General features: G+C 35.0%; 1 protein-coding gene across 2 annotated transcripts; it reads left to right on the top strand.

Annotated features, from left to right (window-relative positions):
- Window positions 1–8,835: 8,835 nt before the first annotated feature.
- On the top strand, window positions 8,836–14,635 carry LOC107842314 (secretory carrier-associated membrane protein 1). Of its 2 annotated transcripts, none has more exons than XM_016686081.2 (13): window positions 8,836–9,287; window positions 10,383–10,442; window positions 11,817–11,924; window positions 12,019–12,081; window positions 12,385–12,418; window positions 12,525–12,647; window positions 13,078–13,140; window positions 13,222–13,315; window positions 13,446–13,491; window positions 13,577–13,644; window positions 13,841–13,889; window positions 14,106–14,171; window positions 14,256–14,635. In XM_016686081.2, the coding sequence occupies exons 1-13, from the start codon at window positions 9,225–9,227 to the stop codon at window positions 14,340–14,342; spliced, it is 924 nt and encodes a 307-aa protein (XP_016541567.1). In that variant the 5' UTR covers window positions 8,836–9,224; the 3' UTR covers window positions 14,343–14,635. The 2 variants fall into 2 exon arrangements, with proteins under 2 accessions (XP_016541567.1, XP_047253099.1); XM_047397143.1 differs by lacking the exon at window positions 8,836–9,287 and adding an exon at window positions 9,294–10,166.
- The last annotated feature ends 5,030 nt before the right edge of the window (window positions 14,636–19,665 follow it).

Raw genomic sequence — 19,665 nt, 5'->3', positions numbered from 1 at the left:
AAGTGGGGCCTGGGGAGGATAAAGTGTACGCAACTCATACCACTATCTCAGATGAATTAGAGAGGCTGTTTTAGATAAGACTCGGCTCAGGACATATAACATTATAACAAACAAAAAACAGAAAAACACCCAAGAAGATGAGATAACACGCTGTTAGATAATAAAGGAAATAAGACACTCACAAGGTACTACTATAAACTATCTATCCAAAATCATAGACATCACCGAAATACCATGAACAAGAAACTCCAAGTGCAGATATAAACAAAACACTCTTCCCTACTATAACGGCTGAACTCCTACTGCTAACAATCTACCCTAATTTGAGTCCTCCGCACCTTCCTATCAAGGTCATGTCCTCCGTAAGCTGTAATTGCTTCATATCATGCCTAATCACCTCCTTCCAATATTTCATCAACCTACCTCTATCCCGTCTAAAACCATCCATAGCCAGCCTCTCATACCTCCATACTGGAGCATATGTGCACTTTCTCATCATATGTCTGAACCATCGCAACCTTACCTCCCGCATCTTGTCCTCCACCAAAGCCACTCCCACCTTCTCCCGAATAATCTTTTTTGGTAAGTCCACACATCCATTACAACATCCTCATCTCCGCCACCTTCAACTTTTGGATGTGGGAGTTCTTAACTGACCAACATCCGCTTCAGACAACATAGATGGTCGGACTGCCACTCTGTAGAACTTAAATTTAAGCTTAGGAGATACCTTTTCACCATACAAGACTCCCGAAGTGAGCCTCCATTCAACCACTCTGCCCCAATACGGTGCGTGAAATGCTCGCTAATCTCATTATTTTTCTGAATCATAGATCCAATACACTTGAAACTCTCCCTCTTCTGAGTGACCTAAGAATCCAGCTTCACTACCATATTAGCCTCATGCGACAAATCACTAAACTTATATTCCAAGTACTCCATCGTGGTCCTGCTCAACCTAAATTCCTTAGACCCAAGGGTTTGTCTCTAAACCTCCAACTTATCATTAACTCTCCCCCAATTTTTGCCAATCAGTACAGCATCATTAACAAATAATATACACCAAGGCACCCCTCCTTGAATACTTTGTGTCAAAACATCCATCATCAAGACAAATAAAAACGGGCTAAGAGTCGATCCCTCAAAATAAAAAAGAGCTTTGAATCTCCTCCTACCATCCTCACACTGTATTTACTCTGTCACGTGTCTTGAATTGGCCATGTGTATACCACAGGCACCTCTCTAACCTCCAAGCACCTCCACAGAATCTCCCTTCTTGGGACTTTGTCATATGCCTTCTCAAGATCAATGAACACCATATGCAAGTCCTTCTTCCTATCCCTAAACTGCTCCACTGTGAATGGCCTTAGTAGTCGAACGACGTGATTTGAAATGTAACTGATTCTAAAAAATAGTTATGATCCTCCCCAGCCTCAACTCTACCACCCTTTCCTAAACCTTTATAGTATGACTCAACAAATTAATACCCCAATAGTTGTTGCAACCCTGAATATCCCCCTTGTTCTTATATAATGAAATCATCACACTCCATCTCCAAGCTTCGGACATATTCACCGCCCTAAAAATGTTATTAAACAACCTTGTCAAATACTCCAAACCTGCCCAACTAGTGCACTTCCAAAAATCTATCGAAATCTTATCTTGTCCAGTTGGCCTATCCCTACGCATCCTGTGAATAGTTACATTGACCTTCTCAACCTTGATATGCTTACAATAACCATAATTGTGATACCTCTCCAAGTTATCCAAGTCCCCCAACACAAAACCTTTGTGCTCCTCATTGTTCAAAAGTCTATGGAAATAGGACTACCACCCCTTCCTAATGAGGACATCCTCAACCAACTCTTTGTCATCCTCCTCCTTGATGCACTTCACATGATCAAGTTCATGGGCCTTCCTCTCTCTGGTCTTGGCAAGCCTCTACAACATTTTATCCCCACCTTTCTCCTATAAAACTACATACAAACTCTCGAAAGCTATTAACTTAGCCTCTGTAACCGCTAACTTAGCCTCTCTCTCCTAGTTAACTTATAACACTTTATTCATCTGCTTCTCCTCATTATCCTTGCTCCAAATTAGCGTAGGCCACCTTCTTAGTCTCCACCTTTATTTTAACTTCTTTATTCCACCACTAGTCCTCCCAATGCTTGCCAGGTCTTTTGAGACACCCAAAACCTCTCTAGCAGTCTCCCTAATGCAACTGGCTGTCGTCTCCCACATACTATCCATACCCCCTCTACTCTCCCAAGTTCATATAGTCGTCAGCTTTTCCTCTTTTTCTAAAGAACTGGCCAAAGTCAAGCTATCCCACCTAATCCTGGGCCGATCCTTCACACCTCTCTTCTTTCTGCCCATTTTGATTACCAAGTCCATCACCAACAACTTATGTTGGGTCGAAAGATTCTCACTACGTATGACTTTACAGTCTTTACATATCACTTTTTCTAAAAAGCAAAATGTCTATCTGGGTCTTGATCACTGAACTACGAAAGGTAATAAAGTACTCATCCTTCTTCGAAAAGCTCGAATTCACCACCCACAACCCAAAAACCCTAACAAAATCCAAAAGTGAAGCTCCTCATTCGTTCTGTTCCTCGAAATCAAAATCATCATGTACATTATCATAACAATTGAAGGAAATAAGTATTACATACACCCCAAAAAGGAAAATAATCTCTAGAGTACTAAGAAAGTATATTCTGTACAATAATAAAATATTCTGTATACTTAAGGGAATATTCACCTAAATTAGGAAATCCCAACACCCCCTTAAGTTGGAGGTTGGGAAGAAACCCCCAACTTGCAAGGAGTTAGTAATGCATAAGTTTCGTCAATGATTTGGTAAAGTTATCAGCTAGTTGCGAAGATGAATTCACAAATGACAAGGAAATTAACCCCGCAAGATACTGTTGACGGACGAAGTGACAATCAATTTCGACATGCTTCGTCCGTTCGTGAAAAACAGGGTTCTTTGCGATATGGATGACAGCTAGACTATCAGAGTGAATAAGTACCGACAAGGAGATTGGAACAAAAAAATCTTTGAATAAACGCACCAACTAGGTAAGTTTGGCTACTACTCATCTCATCGATCTATACTCGGCTTTAGCTAAACCGAGTGAGATCGAAACTTGCTTCTTTGATTTCAACGAGATAGGAGAAGAGCCAAGAGAGATATAAAATTCACTGATTGATTTTTGGGAATCCGAACAAGTACCCCAATCAAATTCACAAAAGGTAAGTGGTTGAAATGATGGAGAATTGGAGTTTTCCAAGTAATGTCTGTACAACGTTCGGTCTTTAATTGGAATTCCCATATCTGCCTTTTATTTGATAGAAGGGTCCAACTGTGTAGAAGCTGGAGAAAGATGTAAAGAATCAACTTCTGATAAACTTACATTGAGATAGAATCAGTCCATGTGATTCTCTGATGACTTCCAAATCCAGAAAAAATATAATTTTTCAAGATCTTTAATCTTGAACTCGGCATCTAAAAAGATTTTCAAAGCCTGTAATTTTGCTTCATCATTTTCTGTTAATAGTATATCGTCGACATAAATTGCAACAATAGAAATTGAATTATTTGATTTTTTAAAAAATAAAGAGTAGTCATTTAAAGAATGGCTGAATTCTTTGAAGTTGAGTGCTGCAGTAAGCCTTGAGTACCATTGTCTGGATTCTTATTTAAGTCCATAAATAGACCTTTTCAACAAACAAACATGATTAGATGAAGGTGGGGTAATCCCAACAGGGAATTTCATATATACTTCTTCATTGAGATCGCCATGTAAAAAAGCGTTATTAATATCCAATTGAAAAAGGCCATATTCTTTCTTCACAGCAATAACAAGTATGCATCTCACAATAGTCATTTTTACCATAGGTGAAAATATTTCATTGTAATCCACTCCCTGTTTTTGTATATCACCTCTAATAACTAATTGGGCCTTAAACCTTTCAATACTCCCATCTGAATGTTGCTTTATCTTATAAACCCATTTACAGGGCAATGTTTCTTTCCTTGAGGTAAAGCAACAATATTCCAAGTCTTATTCAATTCTAGAGCTGCTACTTCCTTATCCATAGCTTCTTGCCATACTGGAATATGCACTGCCTGCTCATAGTTAACAGGTTCATGAATACTAGAAACAGAGTTGAGTATGAACTGGTTAGAAAAAGACAATTCATTAAAAGGAAAAGAAATAGGGGTCACAGGACTAAGAAAACATGTAGAACTCACATCTGTAAATTGAAGAGCATTGCAAACATAATCCTAAAGATAAGATGATGTTTTAGTTATCCTAGAAAACTTCCTAAGCATGATGTCCAAGATTTAATCCAGACAAAGAGAAGTGCAATCTTCAGTAGAAGTAGGAGAAGGGGATGAAGCAGAGACTGGAGAATAAGGAACTGACTTAGTGGAATCAGAATTGGCATGGTAGGATCAATAATTGAAAAGTAGAAGTTGAAGTAAGACAATCAAATTCGGATTCTGATAGATATAAAGAAAAATTAGGGTTAGTAGGCGCATCAAGAATATTAAAATTTGAGGAAGAAGAAATAGTGACAAGAAATAATTTTTGAGAAATATTTGACTTATCCAAAAAAGGAAAATACTCTTTATGAAAAATCACATCTCTAGAAATAAAAATATTCTTTGTTTTGAGATTCATTATCTTATATCCTTTTTCCCCATAATGATATCCCAAGAATACACAAGGTAAAGCCATTGGATCAAACTTTGTTCTATGATTAGATAAGGTGGAAACAAAATATAGACAACCAAAGTATTCGAGATTTGAATAAATAGGTTTAGATTTGAAAAGAACTTTAAAAGGTGACTTATGCTGTAAGATTGAGGAAGAAAATTATTTATAAGGTAAGTTGGTGTTAACAAGCATTCCCTCCAATAAGTAATAGATAAATGAAATTGATATAGTAAAACCCTTGATGTTTCTAGTAACTGTTTGTGTTTTCTCTCTACTATTTTATTTTGTTGTGGAATGTAAACACAAGTAGTTTGATGAGTGATTTCTTTTTTAAGAAAAAATCAGATTGTATTTTACCACTTCCTAATTCAAAAGCATTGTCTGTTTTGATTATTTTAACCTTGGTATTGAATTATCTTTCTACTATGAAAAGAAATGACTGTAAAATGGGAAAAACATTTGATTTAGTGCTAAGAAGATGAGTCCAAGTGGCTCTACTAAAATAATCAACAATTGTTAAAAAATACGTAAAACCATCTTGTATGACGATTTTATAAAGTCCCCAGGTATCCACATATTTTAGATCAAAAATTGCTTTAGTGAAAATAACACTTTTAGAAAAAGGTAACTTTGATTGTCTAGCCATTGGGCAGATAGCACAAGGAGAAGAAAATTTTGAACAAGATAAAAAAACTGAAACAATTTTCTTCATATTACTTAATGGCATATGACCTAACCTATAATGCCATAGAATTTCTTTTACATTGGAATAAAAAAACTCGAATAAGAAGTAAAGACATTAGCTACTGAATTTGAAAAGGACAAACTACTCGAGCTAAAATTGGATAAACTTTCTGTAGACTAGGCTGGTTTACTCTTTGTGAAAATTGTTGATTGAGTTTACTTAAACATATATAGACCTCCTTGTTTTCTACCAAGCACTAGAGGACTCTTTAGTGAAGGACCCTGCGACATGAAACAAGTATTAGGAGTGAAAAGTATGAATTTTTAAAATTGTTTACACAATTTGTGAATAGAAAAAAGATTGAATTTGAAAAAAAAAATGTAAAGGACATTATGTAGTAGTAGATTACTTAAAAGATATACAGATCCAGAATGAGTAACTTTCACTTTATGAAAATTAGGAAGAGTAACCATGTTAGGTTTGGACATGAGACTTATATTAGAGAGGAGATTTTTTTTTGAAAGTCATGTGCTCAGAGTCCATTATCAAAGAATCATTGTCAACTTTAAACAAGCAAGCATGTGAATTGAAAAACTTTGTAATACCGGCACAAGTGAGATTAGTAGATGCATCAGTGCTGTATGAGTTATGCAACATTTTCTTGACTGAGTGACATACTATCTGCAGAATTGTTCAATTTATGAGGACTTTCTTCACTTGTTCCAAAAGCATTATTAATCACAACTCCTTTCTGGTACCTTTTGTTCTTGGTGAATTTGAAATCTGCCGGAAATTTATGAATTTTGTAACACTGATCAATAGTGTTCCCTACTTTCTTATAATAGTTACATGTCAGATTATTTTTCTTAATGAGATTGCCTTGTTGAGTCTTATACTCATCAAATTTTCTACCACCTCCATTACTAACAAGAAAAGATGCTGATTCTCCTGGATAAGCACGAGTAACATGAATTTTTCTCTATTTTTCATCTTGAATCATAAGAGAATATGCCTGACCAATATTAGGAAGAGGGGAAGACTACAGAGTATTACTTCTAATCCCTATGAGTGAGTCAGACCCATAAGAAATTGGAGCAACCTCCCATCTTGATGGGTTTTTTCTTCATTTTCTTTTGCACCACATTCACACTCAAAACTACAAGCAGAAAAGGTGTTAAGAGCATCTAACTCATCCCATAGACTTTTCATTTTAGTGAAGTAAGTAGAAATATTTGAATTTTCTTGAACTATAACATTTAAATTCTTTTGTAATGAAATAATTTTGCTCCATTGACCTGACCAAATGTATCTTCTAGGATAGACCATAAGACTTTGGCACTTTTGAAATATAGGACAAATTCCACAATCTCCTTTGATAGGGAATTCAAGAGCCAAGACAAGACCATGTTATTACATCTTGCCCAGGCGAAGATTTTTATCAGTAGAAACATCTAGAGACCCATCAATGAATCCTAGTTTGTTCTTAGCTGAAAATGCAATCATAACTGCCCTCCTCCAGCCACCATCACTCCTATAATAAAAGATGATAGAAACAAGGTTCATGCCAAGATGATCAGAAGGGTGTATGCAGTAAGCATGTGACGAATCAAATGCATTAATTGCAGGGATTCCATCACTTCTTTTAGTAGTTTGAATTGAAAGATATTGATCACTCATTTCAGTAGATAAGAGAAAGAAGAAGATGAATACTAAACGAAAGAGAAAAAAAATCAGGAATATGAATGCTCAACGGAAGAGAGAAAAAAACACAGAAATATTTAGATGAAAAAAATAACACTGCTCTTGATACCATGTAAAAATAAGAGGAAAAAAAGACAATATGTGAAAGAATCACTTTGTATATTCTTGAATGAATAATTACTGTACAAACACCTCTATTTATACAAGTGGTTAAACCCTAAATCTTAACAATTAAAGGAAACAAAATATTACATACACCCCCCCCCACCCCCCCCCCCCAACAAAAAAAAAAACTCTAAAGTATTAAGAAAATATATTTTGTATACGTAAGAAAATATTCACCTAAATTAGGAGATCCTAACAAAACCTCCCAAAAGATTTTCCTTTTCTCCTCGTCCAATCTTGCTTGCGGAGTGTAATCAACTAAATTGCAATTCCCAAGTATCTATATTAGTAAGCTTTTGAAGATAAGGTACACATGATACTTTATGCAAATGCACATCAGAACAAAGTCCTAATAGTCTTTGCAACTCAATATGACATAGTTTGAAAGACAAATTTATATGAATCTAAGTGCAAACTTGAAGTAGACAAGAGCTTAGTGTATCATAAGATTATCATTCTTGTAGGGAAGAAAATTAGATATTACCTATTTTTATCTTTTTAAGGCTCGAACATTTTATATTTATATCCGAAAATCTTTCTTTGAGACTAATGCTCCTTACTTATCACTCAATCAACTTTTTTTATACTCATAATTCTTTTTTTTTCCTTTTTTGATTTACTTTTTAATATTCGATACTCATAGGGGTGTGCATCGGTCGGTTCGGTTCAATTTTATATATTATCAGTTCGATTTATCGGTTCTCGATTTTTAAATCTGCTAAACCAATAAGATATTTTTTATTGATTTTAGTCCTTAACGATTTGGTTTTCGATTTAACCGATAAGAAAATACTCATAAAATAGAAATAGTACTCCCTCCGTCCTATTTTATGTGTCGCCATTTGACCGGGTACGGAGTTTAAGTAAAAAGGGAAGACTTGGTAAAATTTACCAAATTATCCTTTATAAGAAAATGTGCCAATATCTTTTTTTTAATTAAGTGGGGCCAATAAGGGTAAAAGAGTAATTGTATTTTTAAAAAGTTGCCTACTAAGGAAAGGCGACACTTATTTTGGGACGGACTAAAAAGGAAATGATGACACATAATTTGGGACGGAGGGAGTAGTAACTAATAAAAAAAAACGAATCTTAGTTGCCACAAAAAATCCTACATGATGTGTTTTAATTTACAAGAACCTTCAAGTTTGAACTAAACGTTGTTAGGAGAAATTAAGAGTTTGTATAGTTAAAATAATGGGTTTGTTAATTTGTAGAAACTAAAGAGAAATTAAGAGAAATATATACTAAGTCATATATATATTCTTATTGGGTTATCGATTTATCCAATAATCCAATAAGAAAAAATCGAACTGAACAATAACCCAATAAATTTTTTTATAAAATCATTAAAAAATTGTTAACCCAATAATTCAATAACAATAAATCAATAACATTTTTATCAGTTCGATTTATCGATCGTTTCGATTCTTGCACACCCTAGATACACATGTTAGAATTTCAATTAGTTTAAATCTTGCACTATTGGAATCGGTTAAGGGTAGCAGTCACACCACTACATTAAGAACCCATGATACTCCTATTGAACAATTAAAAACATTCAATTTTAAAGAAGAGATGCTAACATCCATCTTTCCTAATCTCCACCAACCCACAATATAATAGAACTCAAAACCTATATAAACCCCCCCCCACCTCAAGATTTTCTCCCTTCCCGGGAAATGACTTCTCTTTCAGCCTTTTCTTTCACATGAATTCCCCCAAATTACAACATGCTTTCACATAAAGGAATTATAAAAATAGCAAATAAATACATGTGAAAAAAAGAGAGAAGAAATATACACCATCACGTCTATTAAGATATACATTTTCCAAATCTTAACCCCCTTTACATTTTTTAAGATCTACATTCAACCTCCGTTTTCAAGATCTGTCACATTTCCATTTTCTATAAATTTCTGATTATCTTTTGGGGTTTATTGGTCATGGCTGGACGTTATTACAATGACAATCCGTTTGATGAAGAACAAGAACATAACCCCTTTTCCGTAATTTCACATTAACGTCCAATTTTGTTGCTTCCTTTTTCTTTTTATATTTTTCCTATGTAATTTAGATGAATGATCGTGGGTGTGATTTAGGTTCAAAGATAAATGTGGGTTTTGTCGGTGGTTCTTTTTTTTTTTTTTTTTTTGTGGGTGTTAGAAACAATGTATTTGTGTCAGTTAAGTACTAAAATCCGCGCATAGCGGGAGCTTTGATGTTCCGGGCTTCCTTTTTTTTAGGAACAATGTATTGGTGCAGCAAAATTATGGGTGTTGATTTGTGTTTGTTTTGCTTGGTACAATTTCTTGATGTGTGAATTGCATTTCGTTTTTTTGTTTAGTATGCAACAACTCATTTGTTCAGAGAATATACTGAAAAACGCTGAGGTTTTTTTTGTTCTTTAGGACTAGGAGTTAATTTAATTTCATTGAACTGGCTTTCTTGAAATTCATATTGTAGAATTGAGCTGCGACTTGATTTTGACTAAAGAAATATAACGAGACTGTTGCGTTCACCGGTTAAAAAGCTGGTTGTAGTCGGATTTTAATTTCATTGAATTATCTTTCTTAGAATTCTTATTGTAGACTTGAGCTGTGACTTGATTTTGACTAAGAATGTAACAAGATGGATGCGTTCAATGTCTAAAAAGCTGGTTGCAATCGGATTACATGGTCAGATTTAAGCTTATGGAATGATTTTGTTGGAGATTGAGAGAGAATTTTTATGTCGTTGAACCACAACATATCCAAGGACAAGAGGGGGTTGCTTGGATAGTAAGCACTCCCCACCTTCAAACCTAAGGTTTTGGTTTTGAGTCATCAGGGAGCAAAATGGTGAGAGTTCCCTGGAAGCGGTAAAAAAATATCATAAAGAGAACAATGGTAATTAAAAAGGGGAGGATCATAATTATAACTCTGTTGGATTCGTAGTTCTTGTTGTTTGAATGCTGAAGTCATTATGTGTTGTAGTCTCATAAAGAAATCTTTATTGTAAAAGTTTTCTAAATTTTGGCATGCTTCATTTCTGTAACCAACACGATTAGTTCTGTGCATTCTAGATTTTTTCTTCATAAGATAATCTCATATTTCTTCTATTAGGACCAAGGGGCTCGAGGAAAGGGTCAACCAGATTATGGTAGTGGTCCATTTTATATGACGGTAAGCTTATTACTTTCTCCCAGTTTGAAACTCGGATTTGCTCAGAACTAATAGTCTCTTTGTCTCTCTTTATATGAAGGTTGTTATGGTTTTGACTCATGTATTATATTTGGAGTAACTGGTAAAGTTGCTACCATGTGACCAGGAGGTCACGGGTTCAAACCTTGGAAACAGCCTTAGGTAGAAATGCAAGGTAAGGCTGCGTACAATACACCCTTGTGGTGGGGCCCTTCCCTGGACCCTGTGCATAGCGGGAGCTTTAGTGCACCGGGCTGCCCTTTATTATACTTGCCCTTTGTTATATTTAGTGATTTTAGAAAACATTAGAATAGTGATTGAAATTAGTTAGACATAGTTTAATGTATATGAATTTTTGAAAGCTGTGAAAGATGTATAGAAATGAAATGTAGCCAACATTCTTGGACATCCCAGAAATGAAAGAATGTCGATAAAAAAATTTGAGATGGAGGTGGTACAACCGGATAATCTGAGATATGTAAATGGGTAAAGATCATGAAAATCATGAAAAGACATTGATCCTGCTTGAAAGGCGGAGGCTAAGGGTTTTGTTTTGTGAGAGGAGTACCCCCATCACCTAGAAAGAAACAATGAACCTGGAATACCAGAGTCAGAATTATCCTTGTAGTTCCTAGTAGGAACTGTTTTCACCATACAAATAATTAAATTGATTTTATAGTATAGTGAATAACACCATTATTTAAGGGGTCCCCAGATAAATATATATCTTGATCCTGTCTCCTGCTGTCGCCTCCCATAAAGGAAGACAAGAGTTTCTCAACAAATCAGGCATTCCTCATAATGCTATACAAGATGCTATTTGTTTTTCAGCTGCAACTAGTGAATGGTTAGCAAAATGAAGGGGGTAGTAGTTGTCTTTTATGTCGTCTTGTTACAAATTTTAAACCTTCTACTTTTCTCCTATGGTCAGTATTTGTCTTCTATACCTGTCTAACCTTTCTCCTATGATGTACTGTAGCTAATTCTGAGACCTTAGCGTTTACCCGTTGTATAAGTTAAAAACATCAAGATATCTATCCACACTACCTCAGGACGAAGGCTGTGTTTTCTTCCTCCTCCCTTGTCCTTTTCTCATGACTTAATTTAGGGACTGCTCCGAGCTTCTAGTTTATGATATAGTTTAATTTGAACTCTAATATAAATGGAACAGGAGTCCTTTATCATGTTAAAGTGAACTTGAGTCTTTCTTTTTCCTTTTCTTCTCTACATATTAACATGAGGGCTTGCTCATGATCTTGAATTTGTGAGAATACCGATTTACATGTCTCTGTTCTCATGCCAATTAATGATTGTGTATTATCTTGCTTATGCATTATTTACTCACTAAATTTTCAGAATCCAAGTGTTCCTCCTGCTACAAATTCAAGGCTTTCACCTCTTCCTCATGAACCCGCTGACTATGATCATGCTGCAACAGTTGATATACCTCTTGATAATTCTAAGGTAAAACAGATAGTTAACTTTCATGTTTGTACAGTTTTCGACGCTTGACCACAATACTGGTGTTGAATGATACTTCTTTCATATAACAATTCAGGATATGAAGAATAAAGAAAAAGAACTCCAAGCTAGAGAAGCTGAACTAAGAAAAAGAGAACAGGCAAGCTTGTGTTACACCCTATTGTTGCTACTTATCATGCTTCTGTGTTTCTTATATATTAGAAACAATGTAAGTTCACTGTTGTGTCATCGATCTTTCATCAGTTCAGAGGTTCATTAACTATGAACATCACGTGATTGTCGTGTCTAGCTCTGGCAGCTGTTATACCTCATTTGCTTTTGTGTTAATAGGGAAATTATTTTTTGTTCTCGATTTAGTGTTTAAAACAGTCTATGGAATTGACTATATTTACCTTAGGCATTTTATATTCTGTTAATTGGCTGTTTTATTGGTTTCATTTAGGACCTGAAAAGGAGGGAAGATGCTATAGCAAGAGGTAGTTCTCCAGCATTACATATACAATTTTTGTGAATATGAACTAAATTAAGCCATTTGATTCCTTTTTTTAACATGTTGATTTTATTTTTTGTTTTATATTACAGCTGGAGTTATCATAGAGGAGAAGAATTGGCCACCTTTCTTCCCCATTATTCATCATGATATTGCAAATGATATTCCAGTCCATCTACAGCAGTTGCAGTATGCTGCATTTTTTACGTGGTTGGGTATGTCTATCTAACTCCCTTAATGTCTTCTGCATAGCCCCTAGTGAACGGATACTTGTATGGCTTCTTAGTTAACCGTTCTAGCAAATATTCTTCAACCTTTTAGTTACATGTCAACTGAAGGTTGAGATGCATAGTGATAATTCTCGCTACTTATAGTTGGTTGGCTTTATTCCGAACTTTTTTTTTGATAGCTTTGGTGTTTTGATTAGGTTTGTAAGTCATGTTTGTGGTAGTAATTCAAAAAAATTGCTTCTTAAAGCTGCCACTCCAACTAAAGATAAAAGAAAACAGGGGAAACTGTGCTAAATAGTTTATTAGAATGATTTAGGTCAAGGTATAGGCTTATCAGAATTCTTTTTTTAATAACTTTAATTGGTCTCTCTAGTTAATGCACTTATCGATTAACTTTGCACATGGTGAATTGCAGGTTTGGCAGGCTGTCTTCTATGGAACCTTATAGCAGTTACCTCAGCTTGGATCAAAGGAGAAGGTTGCTGCTGAACTAGATTTAAACAATTCCTTAAATCTTCAAATGAAAACTAACCAGCTAGTTTTCATTTTGTCATTGTAGGTATAACTATCTGGCTTCTTGCTATTATCTACTTAATATCTGGTGTCCCAGGAGCCTATGTGTTGTGGTATCGTCCCCTTTATCGTGCAATGAGGTACCATTCTGGGAAATTATTTTCACATTATACCTTTCTAGTGTTTTTTAGGTAATGCAGTTCTACCTTGCGAAATGTTTATCCTCCACCTTGCGAAATGTTTATGTTGCTATGTTCGTTCTGTTTGCAGGACGGATAGTGCACTGAAGTTTGGATGGTTCTTCTTATGTTATCTCGTAAATGTTACATCGCCCTTCGCAGTTTCCTCTTTGTACAGTTGATTATTGAGAAACAGTACTGATTGTTATATTCATATTGTAGTTTCACATTGGATTCTGCATCATTGCTACGGTGGCACCTCCTATTTTCTTCAAGGGAAAATCTTTAGCGTAAGTTGCTTTGCCATATTGGGACAAGCAATTTGTGCTGGTACAAATTACAATTAGATTCTAGAACATGGAATCCTTTTGCATTATCATCATAGGACCATGTTTGGTTGATCTCATACTTTGACTTATATGTATACGTTTTAACTCTCTATGTATGCTAACATGTAATGACTCTTTGTATTCTCTTGTTTAACAGTGGTATCTTGCCTGCACTTGATCTTTTAGGCTGGAGCGGTCTGGTTGGGGTAAGCTTCTTTTGCTGTCTAAAATTTAACTTGAACTGGAATACAGTCAAATGATCGTCTTCAATTCGTTGACTTTAACAAGTTTTTTTTAGACATTTCATTGACTTATAGTAGGATTTTTTGTGTAGTCTTATTCCCATGGTTAAAAGGGTATTTATTTTTTGCTTGCTTTTCTGAAAGAACAAAAAAACTTGTAAACATTGCTTTTACTTACAGATATTCTACTTCATCGGGTTTGCATTCTTCTGTATTGAATCACTGGCCAGCATATGGGTTATTCAGGTTGAAACATCTGCCCTTCCTATCTCATTGCTTTTGCTGTCTTCTCTTACCTGAACATCTTTCCATCCGTTGTACGATCTGCAGCAAGTGTACATGTATTTCCGAGGGAGTGGCAAAGCTGCTGAGATGAAGAAAGAGGCTGCAAGATCGACAATGATGGCAGCACTATGACAATATGGTCGCAAAGGCATGCAGTTTTTGTGCTCCCAGGCTGTTGAATTCTTTGATTCCTTTCTTCTCACACCATATATCACACTCGAGCGCTGGAAATGTGATTTCGGAAGTACATAGTCATGTTAGAACCGGCTATATATATGCATGATGTATTAGTACTAGTACGTATTGTCGCAAGCATTATCAGAACATCGATGTTAATTGGTATCATATCCTATCTGTCTCTGGGGATCTTCTGCATGCTCTTAGAAGAACATTACCATATGCAAATATACAAAAATCATTGAATAGCTCTACTGTGTTTTTTATCGTTTGTTTAATTGTTGGCGCAATGTGCTTGGAGGAGCTGGGGCATTTCTTGTCAAGCAACGGAATGGAATAGAGGAAGAGTAGGTGATGTTCATACCATAGTTTAGAACACATTTGGTCTTATCATAAGCAGCCTACCCTTGTATTTTTTTCAGATGCAAACGCTTGAACCTTGTGATCTGGTCACATAATGACAATTTTTACCATTGTGCTGAGGCTCACTTTCAAGTAGCTGATCTTATTACTTACACTATAATAAACTTATCAAAGCGGAAAATTAACAAAAATATATAAAGGAAGAAAAGGGTCGTCACATGGCGTTCTTCTTCTTCTTCGAATTCACAATTCGAAGCGGAAAGTTAATTTTTAATCACTAATGAAGTTTTGATGATGGAACCTTGAGGAGGAAAAGGGTTTTTCCTGCTTTTGGTGTCGAATTGATGGAAATTATACAGTAAGATCTACATAGAGAAGGAAAGAAAGAAAATAGTAACATTAGATAGAGAGATTATGCAGTAAGACACTGTCGATACAGAGATAGAGAGCTTCATGGAAGGAGGAGGTGGAAAGAAGTTTTCTCTGTCTACATTAAAACACGGGTATAGAAGAGAAATTGGAATTGTCAAATTGCCCACAAAAACAGAGATAATATCAAGTATGACCTTGGTTGTACCATGAAGCTTCACTTATTAATAGTAGGTTTTTTTTTTTTTTTTTAACTTTGTGTTTTCGCCACATTGCCAAATTTATTTTTCAAACCACTCACACAATGACTCTGCAGTCCAGTCGGATACCTACCAATGCATCATCATATAAATATTCGACTGTTATGCAATTCAAAATGAAAAATTTTCATACAAGGATTACTGATAAAAGATCTCGCAAAATTAATTAAAATGCTAATGAACATTGTTGGAATATGAAATTATCATTGACTGTCAAAACAATTTGACATAATACAAGTAAGAGCCGGTTTGGGATTGTTAGAAAATTATAAAATAGTTTTTCAGAAAAAGTACTTTTTTTTTTAAAAATAATTAATGTTTGATAAATTCATTTGAAAAGTTCTATTGATAAACAGATTATGTTTGGATAATCTTTTTCAAGAAGTGTTTTATTTTGAGACAAATGACTAAAAAGGACATGTATCAATAGACTTTTACTACTAAAATCAATTTATAGAGAAAATTTATTTTAAATACCTATTAATTTTTAATTAAAATTTTATTTTTATTTAATTATTAAGTACGTAATATAGAATTTTCAATCAATATTTATATACATAAATATATTTAAGAATATTAAATAATGATATATTACTTAAATAATTTAAATATTAATTAAAAACATCAAACAAAAATAAATACAAAAATTATTCCATAAATTAAATCATTATATATGAAAAAATTAACGACAAAAATAATTAGTCCTTCAAGCATGATAAAAAATCTCAATGATTTCATCTCTAATTTTATCACGCAATGTCTCCATACTAGTAGAAGATCTGTTTACCAGAAGACTCATTTCCTTCTTCGAACTCTGTGATGATGTCTTTGTTAACATAATAATTAAAGTCTTTATGAGTAGTAGAGCGTTGTTGTATGAAATTATGTATAGCCATAGTAGTTCTAACAAGATGAACTTGAGTGTCGAATTTAAAAGATGACATTGAGCGTAGGAGAGCAAATCTATTTTTTCAAACTCCAAATGTTCTTTCAATTGTACATCTCAAACTGGAGTGAAAGAAATTGAAAGTCTCATTTGAATTTCTGAAGTTAGAATTACGTTTGAAATCAAGGAGATGATAACACTTCCCTTTTATATGGTCCTGAATAACCAATCGTCGTTGGATAATTTGAGTCCACTAAATAATCTTTATCTACACCAATATAAAGAAAATTAATGAATTGATATAAAAATAATATAATTTACAAAATAATATAAAACATAATATTAAAATTACTAACCTGGACGGATCAGAGTGATGAGACTTTGATACTAAAAATGATGTTTTTGAGATTTAATCGAGATAGACTCTGGTCCCTGGTGTTACTATTATTATTTGCCTCGGTCAAGAGAAATTTCGACCCTTTCCGTACTTGAACTGTGGCTAAAAGAGTGTAAGTCCGTATATCATTGCCAAGATAAACTTCAGGACTAAATCATCATAAAAGTATAGAAAGGGTCGGAATCTCTATTGACTGAGGCAAATAATAGTAGTAACACCAGGGACCGGAGTCTATCTCGATCAAATCTCAAAAACATCATTTTTAGTATCAAAGTCTCATCAATCATTCAATAAGATGGTACGGTTTCATTTACGAAAGAATCCATTTTAAAAGTGAAAAGTGAGAATAAATCTCTTTTGAAAAAATAGTAGTAAAATCATATTTTTGTTTGGAACTATACCGCTTTAGTTGTAATACCCCGCATGTTTCTAAGCTAGAAAGTGAATAAGTATTCGTACGTATGAGATCTCCTATCCTATGATTTATACTTGAGTACATGACTTAAAATGAATATCCTAGGGATAGGATAGCTTATGATGCATTAAGCATGTTCATATGAGTCACTTAAGGTAATTCAAGCTAAGAGTTTTTGAATTCATCAAGTTTTAGTGTTTGATTTTGCAAGGGTCATCTTTGAACGAGTATAACTTGATGTTAATGTGGTATTTTGGCTGATTTAGACCCACCTAATTGTAGAGAATCGAATTAGCTTTCCAACGATACAAATTTCGCCTTAATCCAATACCCGAGCGAAAAGTTATGCCCATTTTCGTGAGAGACAGTAAGCATAGGTGATTGGTTAGGCGCCGCCCAACCCTAGCATAGGCGATTGGTTAGGCGCCGCCTAACCTGGCTTAGGCAATCACTTGGGCGCCGCCTAAGTCAATTCCAGGTGCCAAAAACACTCCATTTTGAGTTATTTTAAGGGTAATTAAGTCTTTTAACACTCCTTACACGTCCCTAAACTTAACCCTACGAAATATATAGCTTCTAATCATATTACAACCCTATTATCATCTCAAAGCTCATCATCCAAGAGCACTAAAAGAGAAAAACAACTAGGGTTGCGTAACTAAGCTTAAAGATCCGATTTCAAGGAAATTCCTCCGTTAATCATCAAGAATCTTCCTTCTAAGGTATGCATGAGTTGATTTATGGATCCCTTTCATCCATAAAGTTCAAAAACCCTTTTTTTCATTATAAAGTATGATTTCTATATTGTTGGGTGTTGATGATCATGTTGTTGATATTAGGTGATTCCCAAGATGGAATCTTTATATGTTTGTTTTGAATTTCATGATATCATATGAGTTGGAAATATGTAAATTGGGTTGTTCATGATGTATGAATTTGATGATTTCACCTATGCTTAAGAGGTGCATGTAAGGTGTTTGATAAAATGCCTAAGAAGCTAGAGATCATGCAATATAGCTAAATTATGACTAAGTGAAGAATTCATGATATGCCCTTACGTTCCAATGACTTCTATGTTGATAATGTGCCTTGTAAATGTTGTTGGAATACTCATGAACTATTCTTATGGGATTATGCTATGTTTACTTGCAAATACTACTTATGAACAAGATGTATGATAACCATGCAATCCACATGAACTTCCATGCTATTGGTATGTGTTGCCAATATGATTATGCAATGAACATGATATTAAGATTGTGCAAGTACTTCCATATGATATGAAATCCTTTCCATGCAATACATTGTTGATAACCATGCTTAGTATGGATTCCTACTTATGATATTATAAATTGTGGACTCTACTCTTATGATCAAGTCAGTTATGTGTGTCAGTTTCTTTCCATCGAGTCTGGGGGTACTTGTACCCGAAAACTATAGCTGTGTGCCTAGAGCCATGTCATGTTTCAAGATATCTGAACTCAAGCTATGATTCCATAGACTTCAGTCAGTCATGTGACTCAGAAAAACCTCATGATCTTAGTCAGTTATCAGATATCAGTAACATTCCGCCAGTCAACGAAATTCAGTAAAATTAAGTCATGCTCAGTCAGTTATTCATGTCCAGTCCCTCTAGATGGGAGTAGAGGTTAGCACCCAATGAATCCAAGGATGGGAACTCACCCGCCAGTTCAGGGTGTGATTCTTAGTAGTCATCCTTGTGTTCCAGAACTAAATAACCAGCGTAGGTTGAGACATCTTAACCCGTCAGATTAGGTTTGATGAGGTGGCTTAACCCATCAGTTTAGGGTTCCCATCGTTCTCATTGAGTACCTGCCAGATAAGGGTCACTCATAGGCTGTCCTTACCAGTGGCACGGTATTGACACCCCTCTAGTCAGGGAAAAGATTGGACCCCAGCTTAGCCATAACGGCATACATGGGGCATGTCGGTTAAACACTACTTCCCATAGTTTCAGTATCTGTCTCAGTAAAAGAACTCAGGGCGTTCTTCAGATTTCAGTATATACAAGACTGTCAAATACAGTCGTCCATATTATCAGTTTCAGTATCAGTCATGACAGTTATCAGTAAACCATGTATTAGCTTATAGGTCATGTTATCACGTATTCACGGTCCCAATTTCTATATATGTGTGTTTGCACTCCCACGTTCATATTAGTCAGTCATTGTTGTTCATGCATGAAACCCTTTATGTTCAGCTACCTTCCTCGTATACTCAGTACTCTAGTTGTACTGACGCATTTGCGCTATGGTGCTTTCTTTTCATGTTACACCATAGGTTCCGAGACACGAGCTCCATCCCAGCAGTAGCGGTAGCATTCCAGTCGCAGAGACACAGTGAGTCCTCATTGATTCGAGGATAATATGATTTGATACATTTATTTCTTCAGTTTATTTTTATGGAGTTAGTTGGAGACATGTTCCTTCAACTCCTTATTCAGATAGTTTAGAGGTTTTCAGATTTAGGTTCAGACTTAGCTTTCAGATTTATTTGTTTTGGGTATTTTCACCCACATGATTTTATTCAGTTGAACGTTATGGCCTTACAGTTCTATGTATTCCGCA

Source organism: Capsicum annuum, chromosome 9 (genome assembly GCF_002878395.1).
Source record: "Capsicum annuum cultivar UCD-10X-F1 chromosome 9, UCD10Xv1.1, whole genome shotgun sequence".
Taxonomy (NCBI): domain Eukaryota; kingdom Viridiplantae; phylum Streptophyta; class Magnoliopsida; order Solanales; family Solanaceae; genus Capsicum; species Capsicum annuum.
The sequence above is the reverse complement of the archived record's forward strand: the minus strand, read 5'-3'. Positions and strand labels throughout refer to the sequence as shown.

Excerpts from the sequence above, each read along its gene's own strand:
- LOC107842314 (XM_016686081.2), top strand. The coding sequence starts at position 9,225 with ATGGCTGGACGTTATTACAATGACAATCCGTTTGATGAAGAACAAGAA. Across the intron at positions 13,141-13,221 it reads AGCTTGGATCAAAGGAGAAG|GTATAACTATCTGGCTTCTT; the intron begins GTTGCTGCTGAA and ends TTGTCATTGTAG. Across the intron at positions 13,316-13,445 it reads CCCCTTTATCGTGCAATGAG|GACGGATAGTGCACTGAAGT; the intron begins GTACCATTCTGG and ends TTCTGTTTGCAG.